At 38.5% G+C, this 12,783-nt stretch overlaps 1 protein-coding gene across 2 annotated transcripts in view; it reads right to left on the bottom strand.

The window, feature by feature from the left end:
* DCC (DCC netrin 1 receptor) overlaps nucleotides 1–12,783 on the bottom strand; it is a 1,302,902-nt gene that overhangs the window by 215,225 nt on the left and 1,074,894 nt on the right. For both annotated transcript variants that reach the window (XM_061400228.1, XM_061400229.1), the window contains exon 15: nucleotides 8,743–8,937. In XM_061400228.1, the coding sequence (XP_061256212.1) occupies nucleotides 8,743–8,937 (195 nt within the window). The remainder of the gene's footprint in view (nucleotides 1–8,742; nucleotides 8,938–12,783) is intronic.

Genomic DNA, 12,783 nt, shown 5'->3' with positions numbered 1-12,783 from the left:
TAACACCAAAAAAAGATGTCCTTTTCATTATAGGGGACTGCAATGCAAAAGTAGGAAGTCAAGAAACACCTGGAGTAACAGGGAAATTTGGCCTTGGAGTACAGAATGAAGTAGGGCAAAGGCTAATAGAGTTTTGCCAAGAGAATGCACCGGTCACAGCAAACACCCTCTTCCAACAACACAAGAGAAGACTCTACACATGGACATCACCAGATAGTCAATACAGAAATCAGACTGATTATATTCTTTTCAGCCAAAGATAAGCTCTATACAGTCAGCAAAAACAAGACTGGGAGCTGACTGTGACTCAGATCATGAACTCCTTATTGCCAAATTCAGACTTAAATTGAAGAAAGTAGGGAAAACCACTAGACCATTCAGGTATGACCTAAATCATATACCTTATCATTATACAGTGGAAGTGAGAAATAGATTCAAGGGATTAGATCTGATAGAGTGTCTGAAAAACTATGGATGGAGGTTCGTGATATTGTACAGGAGACAGTTATCAAGACCATCCCCAAGAAAAAGAAATGCAAAAAAGCAAAATGGCTGTCTGAAGAGGCCTTACAAATAGCTGTGAAAAGAAGAGAAGTGAAAAGCAAAGGAGAAAAGGAAAGATATACCCATTTGATTGCAGATTTCCAAAGAATAGAGAGGAGAGATAAAGCCTTCCTCAGTGATCAGTACAAAGAAATAGAGGAAAACAATAGAATGGGAAAGACCAGAGATCTCTTCAAGAAAATTAGAGATACCAAGGGAATATTTCATGCAAAGATGGGCACAATAAAGGACAGAAATGGTATGGACCTAACAGAAGCACAAGATATCAAGAAGAGGTGGCAAGAATACACAGAAGACCTGTACAAAAAAGATCTTCAGGACCCAGATAATCATGATGGTGTGTGATCACTCACCTAGATCCAGAAATCCTGGAATGCGAAGTCAAGTGGACCTTAGGGAAGCATCACCACAAACAAAGCTAGTGGAGATGATGGAATTCCACTTGAGCTATTTCAAACCCTAAAATATGATGCTCTGAAAGTGCTGTACTCAATATGCCAGCAAATTTGGAAAACTCAGCAGTGGCCATAGGACTGGAAAAGGTCAGTTTTCATTCCTATCCCAAAGAAAGGCAATGCCAAAGAATGCTCAAACCACCACACAATTGCACCCATCTTACACGCTAGCAAAGTAATTCTCAAATTTCTCCAAGCCAGGGTTCAACAGTACATGAACCATGAACTTCCAGATTTTCAAGCTGGATTAGAAAAGACAGAGGAATCAGAGATCAAATCATCAACATCTGTTGGATCATCGAAAAAGTGAGAGAGTTCCAAAAAACATCTACTTCTGCTTGATGACTATGCCAAAGCCTTTGACTGTGTGGATCACAACAAACTGTGGAAAATTCTTAAAGAAATGGGAATACCAGACCACCTGACCTGCCTCCTGAGAAATCTGTATGCAGGTGAAGAAGCAAGAGTTAGAACTGGACATGGAACAATACACTGGTTCCAAATCGGGATAGAAGTGTGTCAAGACTGTATACTGTCACCCTGATTATTTAACTTATATGCAAAGTACATGAAGTGAAATGCTGGGCTGGATGAAACACAAGCTGGAATCAACGTTACTGGGAGAAATATCAATAACCTCAGATATGCAGATGATACCACCCTTATGGCAGAAAGTGAAAAACCTTAGAGCCTCTTGATGAAAGTGAAAGAGGAGAGTGAAAAAGTTGGCTTAAAGCTCAACATTCAGAAAACGAAGATCATGACATCCGGTTCTAGCACTTCATGGCAAATAGATAGTGGCTGACTTTATTTGTCTGGGCTCCAAAATCACTGCAGATGGTGATGACAGCCATGAAATTAAAATACACTTACTCCTTGGAAGGAAAGTTATGGCCAACCTAGACAGCATATTGAAAAGCAGAGACATTACTTTGTCAACAAAGGTCCATCTAGTCAAGGCTTTGGTTTTTCCAGTGGTCATATATGCTTTTTTTTTTTTTAATTTAAATTTATTTATTTTAATTGGAGGCTAATTACTTTACAATATTGTATTGGTTTTGCCATACATCAACATGAATCCGCCACGGGTGTACACATGTTCCCCATCGGGGAGGGAGGTAGCAGTGGTCATATATGGATGTGAGAGTTGGACTATAAAGAAAGCCGAGCACAGAAGAATTGATGCTTTTGAACTTTGGTTTTGGAGAAGACTCTTGAGAGTCCCTTGGACTGCACGGAGATCCAACCAGTCCATCCTAAAGGAGATCAGTCCTGGGTGTTCATTGGAAGGACTGATTTGAAGCTTAAACTCCAATACTTTGGCCACCTGATGTGAAGAGCTGACTCATTTGAAAAGACCCTAATGCTGGGAAAGATTAAGGGCAAGAGGAGAAGGGGACGACAGAGGATGAGATGGTTGGATGGCATCACTGACTCAATGGACATGGGTCTGGGGGGACTCCGGGAGTTGCTGACGGACAGGGAGGCCTGGCGTGCTGTGGTTTATGGGGTCGCAAAGAGTGGGACATGACTGAGCGACTGAACTTAACTGATAGACAGATAACTGATATGTATTAATATTATATATTTATATATTTATATATATATATATGTGGATAACTGAATCACTTTGCTCTACACTGGAAACTAATGCATTTTAAAAATTACCTATACTTGAATAAAAATTGGTTAAAAACTAAAAAAATAATGCAAATGTAAAAATAGTGAAATCAGAGTATATTTTCTAATCATGATAATCAGTAATAATAACTATCTAGGAAAGCTCAAAATTGGAAAATTAAGCAACACAATAAGTCACAGAGCAAAAAGAAATCAAGGAAAATTCCGAAAATATTTTAAATTAAATGATAATAAATATATACATGTAAAAAATTGTGAAATGCAAGGACAGTGGTGCTTAGGGAAGTACCAATAGATTTAAATCTCTACATTATGAGATTTCACTTTAAGAAATTGCAAGAAAAAGTGCAAATTATGACTGAAATTAGTATAAGAACATAGTCAAGATAAGAGCAAATACGAAAGAAATAATAGATAATAGAAACAATTAGTAATGTTAAAGTCTCTTTCTTTGACAAGATCAACAAAATTGACAAACCCCTACCTAGAATGATCACAAATAAGAGAACATAAATCATTAGTATCAAAAATGTAAATATAGCTATTCCATAGATAACCCCAGACAGTAAGAGAATATCACGAATGAGCAACTCTAGGCCAGTAAATGTGGCAAAATAAAATAGATGAATTTCATGAAAAAATTTACTTGCCAAAATCAATACAAGAAAGAATTCAAAATATAAAAATACCTGTATATGTTAAAGAAATTTAATTCATTTCAAAATCCTTCCCTAAAAGGAAATCTCAGATATAGGTGGTTTTGTTAGTGAATTTTGTCAAATATTCAAGGAATAAGAAATAACAATCTTACACAAATTTTTCAGCTACAGAAAGAGCAATAATTCACATAATTTTATAAGTGGTATAAGCTTAGTTTAAAAAAAAAGCCTGGAAAGTCACTAAATGAAAAGAAACTCATGGACATGTATACTTTATGAATATAGGCAAAAAAAAAAAAAAGAAAACAACATTAAATCCTACAACATAAGAATGGGTGTTTACTTTTCAAAAATCAATCAATATGATTAACAATATTAAAAATGATTACAAGAGGGAAAGTATAGGACCATCTCAAAAGACAGAAAATTATTTCGTGAAAATTCAACAAATATTCATGGCAACACTTATAAAGCTAGGAATAGTAAGTGAAAGTGAGTGAAAGTGATGTCGCTCAGTCATGTTGGACTCTTTGCGACCCCGTGGACTGTAGCCTACCAGGCTCCTCCATCCATGGGACTTTCCAGGCAAGAGTACTGGAGTGGGGTGCCATTTCCTTCTCCAGGGGATCTTCCCAACCCAGGGATCGAACCCGGGTCTCCTGCCCTGCAGGCAGATTCTTTACTGACTGAGCTATAAGGGAAGCTGGAAATGGCAAGATAATTTTCTTTACTTGAGGACGTGCTGTTAGTTTTTGAAGCACAGGACGTGAACATAGAATCGTACACAAAGGTTGCATCAGTCATTCAGAAATCAATTTGTTTGCAGCAAACAGTTGGAAAATAAATTTAAAGATACATATATATCTTTATCTTATAAATCTATCTATATATCTTTAAAGGCATCTTAGCACACATACATGCACATGTATCTTTAAATTTATTTTCCAGTTGTTGGCTGCAAACAGATCTTTTTTTTTTTTGTACATTAACCTTGATGTCCTAAGACCTGTTAAATTCAACTGTTTGTTCTACTATTAATAGTTTTGTAGATCCTCTGAGATTTTCCATTTAAAAGAGCATATCATATGCAAATAGAAACAGTTTTATACTTATTTTCTGATCTTCATGCCTTTTACAGTAAGTCACCTACATACGAGTGAATTCTGTTCTGAGAACACGTTTGTAATTCCAATTTGCCGGTTTGTTTGCTATGTACACACACACCCACACACACACACACACACAAACTGCTCAGCTGCTTCAGTTGTATCCGACTCTTTGTGACACTGTGGACTATAGCCCACTAGGCTCCTCTGTCCATGGAATTGTCCAGGCAAGAATACCGGAATGGGTTGCCGTGCCCTCCTCCAGGGGATCTTTCCCACTCAGGGATGGAATCTGCGTCTCCTGGAGTGCAGGTGGATTCTTTACCTCTGAGCCACTGGGGAACCCTATATATGTGTGGGTGTATATACACACCCACACATATTTATATATGTTTTAGAACTTAATCTAAGAAAAATATTCAAGACAACAAAACAACTACACTAAAACTAAAAAATACTGCTGAGAGAAATTAAAGAAGAAATTTAAAACTACATAGTATACTGTATGTGAATTAAAATTCAATAAAGCTCTTTTAAGAACTCAATAAATTGTACACTTTATATATTATTCTATATATATTCTAGTTCATTATCTATAAAAATAGTGCCACAAAGGTAAAAAGGTGGGAGGTGGGAAGGAGGCTGAAGAGGGAGGGGACATAGGTTTACCTACGGCTGATTCATGTTGATCTATGGCAGAAACCAACACAATATTGTAAAACAATTATCCTTCAACTAAAGATAAAATTTTTAAAAAATTATAAAAAAAGATAAAGTGATTGATGGATAAATTGATCAATAGATTTTTAGACAATAAATATTAAGTTCTTTTCAAAAGGAACAGAATTTTAAATTAACTTTGCTAAACATTAAAACTCCAACATATTGGCCAGCTGATATAAAGAACTGACTCATTGGAAAAGACCCTGATGCTGGGAAAGATTGAAGGCGGGAAGAGAAGGGGACGACAGATGATGCGATGGTTGGATGGCATCACTGACTCAATGGACATGAGCTTGAGTAAGCTCCGGGAGTTGGTGATGGACAGGGAAGCCTGGCGTGCTGCAGTCCATGGGGTCACAGAGAGTCGGACATGACTGAGTGACTGAACTGAAACACTGCTATAATTCAGATATCATGGATCTATACCATGCATTTATACCAAAGTTGACCTTAGGACTTTTGAACTAAAAAGGAGGAAGACTTCAAAGGATTAATTATAATAAACACTGGTTAATGAAGCTCTACGCCTGCACTAGGCAAGCTGTGTTTTGTTTTGTTTTAAATCAGGCAACATTAGATATTTTTCAAAACGGTCATGTACTTCTAGCCCTAATGCAGGTCACAGTGCCCGGTGTCTAAATAATGAGTTACCATACCTGATAAACAAAATGCTATTTGGAAGTTCTGATCTCTCACCAAAGAAAAGAGGAGGTTTATTGGGCAGTTACAAACCACATAGCTTTTTACAGTCTAAAATACAATCATGATATCAATATTTGATATCAAGTTATGGCTGACCCTATGTTTAAATGGGTTGGAACTTTCCTTAATTCATTTTTAATTGTAAAACTGTCATGCTGTTCTGCTGCTGTTTGGTCTCTAAGTCACGTCCAACTCTTTGCAGACCCCATGGACTGCAGCTCACCAGGCTCCTCTGTCCGTGGAATTCTCCAGGCAAGAATACTGGAGTGGGTTGTCATTTTCTTCTCCAGGGGATCTTCCCAATGCAGGGACTGAACCCATGTCTCCTGCTTGGCAGGCAGATTCTTTACCACTGAGCCGCCTGGGAAGCCTCATATAAAATGTCTCAATTAAAGGCTTTAAAATTGCATTTTAATACCTTTTTAAAAAATACTATAAAACTGATATGCTGATTTTAATATTTAATAGAATAAATAAAACATTGATGGTTTCTTTGTAGTGTTCAAATGTAGACTCGAATGAATCTTTTATCTTTATAAAAATTAGAACTTTAGCTATGTTTAACATATATTTTGGCCAAGTGATGGAAATTCGTATTAAAAGAATCCCAGTTTATTTGTATAACCATGGAGATAGTGGAACAATACTGATAAAACAACTATTTTACATTTTATGTTAAGACATGGAAGTGTTAGTCACTCAGTTGTGTCCAACTCTGCGACCCTATGGGCTGAGCCCACCAGGCTCCTCTAGCCATGGGATTCTCCAGGCAAGAATACTGGAGTGGGTTGCCATTCCCATCTCCCAGGGGATCTTCTCAACCCAGGGATCGAACCCAGGTCTCCTGCCCTGCAGAAGAATCCTTTACCATCTGAGCCACCAGGGAAACCCTATGTTTTGACATGGTACTATGTTTAAAGTTTCAACAGAATTTAAATACATATGTTTGTGGCAGCGGGTGGGGGTGGGCTGGGGATGGAGGGAGTGGCTGTATGTGTGTAATTTCTCTTTTCAGATAAGTTTTACCGTGCATACTCATGCTTACCTATCACTGAGACAGGTTCATATTCCATTTTTACCTTTATCAGTTTTCCTAACTCTTTAAAACATATCTTACAATGGAAAAATCTCTTCTTTAGGCTTTTGGAAAGATTTGCCACAGTATTATGGAGAAGGCAATGGCACCCCACTCCAGTACTCCTTCCTGCCTGGAAAATCCCATGGACGGAGGAGCCTGATGGGCTGCAGTCCACGGAGTCGTGAGGAGTAGGACACGACTGAGGGGCTTCACTTTCACTTTTCACTTTCATGCATTGGAGAAGGAAATCGCAACCCACTCCAGTGTTCTTGCCTGGAGAATCCCAGGGACGGGGGAGCCTGGTGGGCTGCCGTCTATGGGGTCACAAAGAGTCGGACATGACTGAAGTGACTTAGCAGCAGCAGCAGCCACAGTATTAATCTCTCAAATGCCTCAACTTTACTAGACTTGGAAACTCATGGGAGAGTCTCCTTGTAATAAGAAGCACCATTATCAAAAGCACATGGTGAAACAATGCAGTTTTCCTTCATGACTTCTCTGTGAGTTGACATCCTGACCTCATTGCTCGAGAGCCTGTGTACTGCCACGGGTCTCTCTCCCTCTGGTGCGTGACATCAAGATGAACTGTCAGAGATGGTGTGGTATACTGCATAATGGACAAATCAGAGTCCCCTGACATAGGTTTGAAGGCCATAAAATATGAATTTTGTGATTGCCTCTGCATTCAAACTCAGGGACTGACGGAGGGAATATTATTTCCAAATGCCAAGCTAACTAAAATTGTGCAGATTTGCAGAAGGTGCTCCTCTTATTAGTGTTTGAAGCAATTACTGAGAGAATGGGTCAGTGCAGATTTCCTCCAGCACTGACAAAACCCTTCCTTCCTACTGCATTTTAGCTATTCAAATTCAAATCAGGTTTCTCATCACAAATGCTCTGTTTCTGAGAGACATTGCAAATAAGTAGCAATCCAATCAGGTTGCCTTTTCACTGAGAAGGTCACTGTACTTCAGTGCAAATAATATCATGTTACATCAACAGGTAGAATCAACTTGCCTTCTGCTTTATGACAACTGTTTAACTTCCTGGCACCCTACATATGACACAGATTCATTTTATTTCCCTCTGCTAATGATATAATCTCTTATTGCATTATGGAAAATCTGATATAAAATGAATGTGAAAACTTTATACCTGTTAACTCTCTCTGAATAAACAAATTTTCAATGAGTTCAGAAACATCACCTTAGAATTATTATGTTCAGTAAAATGAGGTAAAACACAGTAAAAGAACTTGAACTGAAAGGGACCAGGAAGATATGTGGAGAAGAGTTTGATTGCTCTGAGTTACTGGCTTGATTGAAAATTCTTTTTTAAAAAATCTTGTTGTCATGAGAGCCACCAAGTTTTGTCTATAAATACTACTGGGAAAAAAGATAATGTGACTGTATAATTCAAAATTTAAGAAAAATCAACAGTAACTTTCTAGTGAGAAAAATAATATGCTGACTCTTTTTGTAAGAATTGTTAAGATTAGAAGTCTCCATTGACAGAGGAAAAAAGAAAAAAAAAATGTTCCAATGCACTGTATTCTTATGACAGAGGCAGGGTACACACCAGGTCACCCACTGCTCTCTATCTGTCTAGATAAAATTCCCTAACTCAAAGTCCAGACAAAAAAAATGCATGTATGTGTACAGAAGGCTACGTGAGTAGACTGATAGATAGAAAAAGAGTTATGGGTATCTGTAATAAACTGTCATCCAATTCCAAAGAGCAATTTTCCAAAAGAGAAAATAATTAAATATAAATCATTTCTTTTCCTTAGGAGAAGAAAATTCACAGCTACTTACCCAACCTCTCAATGGAATAGTAACGCTGTTTACTGTCCACACGGACTGTCTCAGCGTAAGGGCTCCCGACACCATACCCAATGATGTAGCCTCGCACCACAATGCTGGGGTTCAAGGGAGGGGTCCAACTCATGATGATGCAGTTGGTCTGGGGCCTCACATGAAGAGAGCTTGGCTGGTCAGGAACTTGAGACTCTAGAATTCAAAAGGAGGACCATCAGCATCTTTCATATTAGAACACAGAGCACGGTAAAACGTACCACTTAATCAAGGCTTAACATCATGTTCCACAGACCCTCAAATGGTGCATCACTTCTTGCCCAAGTTCCTCCTGGTATCAGCCTCTGATGTGATTTCCACGTTTGATTTGACTTTCACAGAATTTAAGCACAAGAGGATACTGAATTCCCGCCAGAGGCACTGCAGCATCACATATCTTTATTGTAACAGATTTCTTTTTTTCCCTTAAGCTTTTTTCTCATATATTTCTCCTAAGTCATGTCTGACTGTTTGCAACCCCACAGTCTGCAGCACAACAGGCTCCTCTGTCCTTTAATATCTCGCAGAGTTAAATCAAGCTCATGTCCATTGAATCGTGATGCTCTCTAACCATCTCAGCCTCTGCCTCCCCCTTCTCTTTCCTTCAGTCTTTCCCAGCATCGGTGTCTTTTCCAATGTGTTGGCTCTTCACATCAGGTAGCCAAAGCATAGGAGCTTCAGCTTCAGCATCAGTCGTTCCAATGAATATTCAGGGTTCATTTCCTTTAGAACTGACTGGTTTGATCTCCTTGCAGTCCAAGGGTCTCATGAGTCTTCTCCAGCATCACATTTACAAGCATCAAATCTTCAGTGCTAAGCCATCTTTATGGTCCAACTCTCACATCTGTACATGACTGCTGAAAAAACCATAGCTTTGACTATACATAGCTTTGTTGGTAAAGTGATGTCTCTGCTTTTGAATATGCTGTCTAGGTTTGTCATAGCTTTCCTTCCAAGGAGCCAGCATCTTTTAGTTTCATGTCTAAAATTAATTTCTTGGAGGAGGAAACGGCTAACCACTGTAGTATTCTTGCAGTGAGAAATCATGAACAGGATGATAAGGCAAAATATTTCTCATTAGGTATCATTAATAAGGGGTAAAATTAAGGCTCAAAAGAATGCTCAAATTACCACACAATTGCACTCATCTCACACGCTAGTAAAGTAATGCTCAAAATTCTCCAAGCCAGGCTTCAGCAATACATGAACCGTGAATTTCCAGATGTTCAAGCTGGTTTTATAAAAGGCAGAGGAACCAGAGATCAAATTGCCAACATCTGCTGGATCATCAAAAAAGCAAGAGAGTTCTAGAAAAACATGTACTTCTGCTTTGTTGATTATGCCAAACACTTTGACTAGGTGGATCACAATAAACTGTGGAAAATTCTGAAAGAGATGGGAATACCAGACCACCTGGCCTGCCTCTTGAGAAACCTGTATGCAGGTCAGGAAGCAACAGTTAGAACTGGACATGGAACAACAGACTGGTTCCAAATAGGAAAAGGAGTACGTCAAGGCTGTATATTGTCACCCTGCTTATTTAACTTATATGCAGAGTACATCATGAGAAGCGGTGGACTGGAAGAAGCACAAGTTGGAATCAAGATTGCCGGGAGAAAGATCAATCACCTCAGATATGCAGATGACACCACCCTTAAGGCAGAAAGTGAAGAGGAACTCAAAAGCCTCTTGATGAAAGTGAAAGTGGAGAGTGAAAAAGTTGGCTTAAAGCTCAGCATTCAGAAAACGAAGATCATGGCATCTGGTGCCATCACTTCATGGGAAATAGATGGGGAAACAGTGGAAACAGTGTCAGACTTTATTTTGGGGGGCTCCAAAATCACTGCAGATGGTGATTGCAGCCATGAAATTAAAAGATGCTTACTCCTTGGAAGGAAAGTTATGACCAACCTAGATAGCATATGGAAAAGCATAGAGATTACTTTGCCAACAAAGGTCCGTCTAGTCAAGGCTGTGGTTTTTCCTGTGGTCATGTATGGATGTGAGAGTTGGACTGTGAAGAAGGCTGAGCACTGAAGAATTGATGCTTTTGAACTGTGGTGTTGGAGAAGACTCTTGAGAGTCCCTTGGACTGCAAGGAGATCCAACCAGTCCATTCTGATGGAGATCAGCCCTGGGATTTCTTTGGAAGGAATGATGCTAAAGCTGAAACTCCAGTACTTTGGCCACCTCAGGTGAAGAGTTCACTCACTGGAAAAGACTGATGCTGGGAGGGATTGGGGGCAGGAGGAGAAGGGGATGACAGAGGATGAGATGGCTGGATGGCATCACTGACTCAATGGACATGAGTCTGGGTGAACTCCGGGAGTTGGTGATGGACAGGGAGGCCTGGCGTGCTGCGATTCATGGGGTTGCAAAGAGTCGGACGTGACTGAGCGACTGACCTGAACTGAACTGAACTGAATGATTTGAGTGACAACATTCAACATCTTTCAGAATAAAAAAAAAGTATTTTCAGAATAAATGTTTATCTGTTTTTCTGAAGCCATAGAGCATCTCCCCTGATAGTTAGTTAAATTAATACCCACAGAATTACATCTGCCAAAGCTTTAAGGATACCCTGGAAATGAGTGCACAAACTGGCTCTTGAAGAAGAGGGGCTGTCAGTACATGACTCACCTTTACTCTTCACTTCATAAGAGGAGTTTCAATCCTAGATCCAAACCTCTAAATACTTTTTGACATGATAAAAAAAAAGTGTGTTGATACATTAGAGTATATACTACCTCTAACCTAAACATTTAATGGACTCAGTACACAGTTAATATCATTGGGCCAGAAGGAATGGTGTCTGTCAAGTATTAGACTTATGTCATTGAAAAGCTATGACCTCATCATAAAGATAACTGTGTTAGGAGATTGTTTATAATCTGGAATAACCCATTTGTACCTACCTACTCACTTCTCAAAATAAAGACAGAAAAATTTCCTTTTATGTCACCTGGATGAATTTTGTCTTATACAGCTGAGCTTACAGATTATGAAAGTGGTTACTACTGGGAAGAACTATAAAACATTGATTTATAAAATTTGCTATGAAAGGTAAGTAAGTGATGTGAGTACTCTTTGTTTGAAGATCAAAACTAAAATTTGCTGTCTGCAAGTTCATGTATAAATACCTCAAGGATAAAGACTGCATATTTAAAGCACAGAGAAGCAGTAAGGTAATTACTGAAATAATTTGAAACCAAAGAACATATTATGCCTGAAACATCCAAATTAACAAGGCTGCAAATTTCTACCAGAGTCAAGATAACTAGTTTAACTGCCATTCCTGACTGACTATGGAATTATTAATTCTGCCTTGTTTTTATTTATTTCTAAAGAATAATCATGATTCTCTGAGTGATGATACAGATTTTCGCTAATGAGTAAGGTTCACATATAGCAGGCTAGGGAAATTTACCTGACTAATCACAGTGACATTTCAACAATTACTGTGCATTTTCAATGGGTCAGTCACAGTTTTAGGTACTGGGATAGAGTTTTGGGGGGACATAAGGCCAAAAAATTTAAGAATAAACAAAGAAACCATGAGGTATTGGAAAGCTAGGATATAGGATAAAACTGAATGTTATATATGACACAACAAGGAAGGTATCCATGGAAAAATCTAAGGAGAATGATCTGAAAGAGTCAGTCAAATAAACCTCAGGGTGGAAAGCTTTATAGACACAAAGAATAACTACTACAAAACCTCCAGAATAAGAGTGAGTTTAGTATCTGAAGAAACAGAAGGTCATTGTGCTTGACCATAGAAGTTAAATAAAGAAGATGAAGAAGCAGTCACCCAGTGAGAATACAAAATGGTGCAGCTGCTCTGGAAAACAATATGGCAGTCTTTCAAAATATTAAAAGTAAAATTACCATATGATCTAGCAGTTCTACTCCTGGGTATATTCTTGAAGGAACTGAAAGCAGAGATTCAAAAAGATAATTATACACCTATGTTCAAAATGACCCAGACTTGCCTGTGAGTGT

This window comes from Bos javanicus, chromosome 24 (genome assembly GCF_032452875.1).
Source record: "Bos javanicus breed banteng chromosome 24, ARS-OSU_banteng_1.0, whole genome shotgun sequence".
Classification (NCBI taxonomy): domain Eukaryota; kingdom Metazoa; phylum Chordata; class Mammalia; order Artiodactyla; family Bovidae; genus Bos; species Bos javanicus.
Note: the sequence above shows the minus strand (reverse complement) of the source record. Positions and strands in the feature narration are given on the sequence as shown.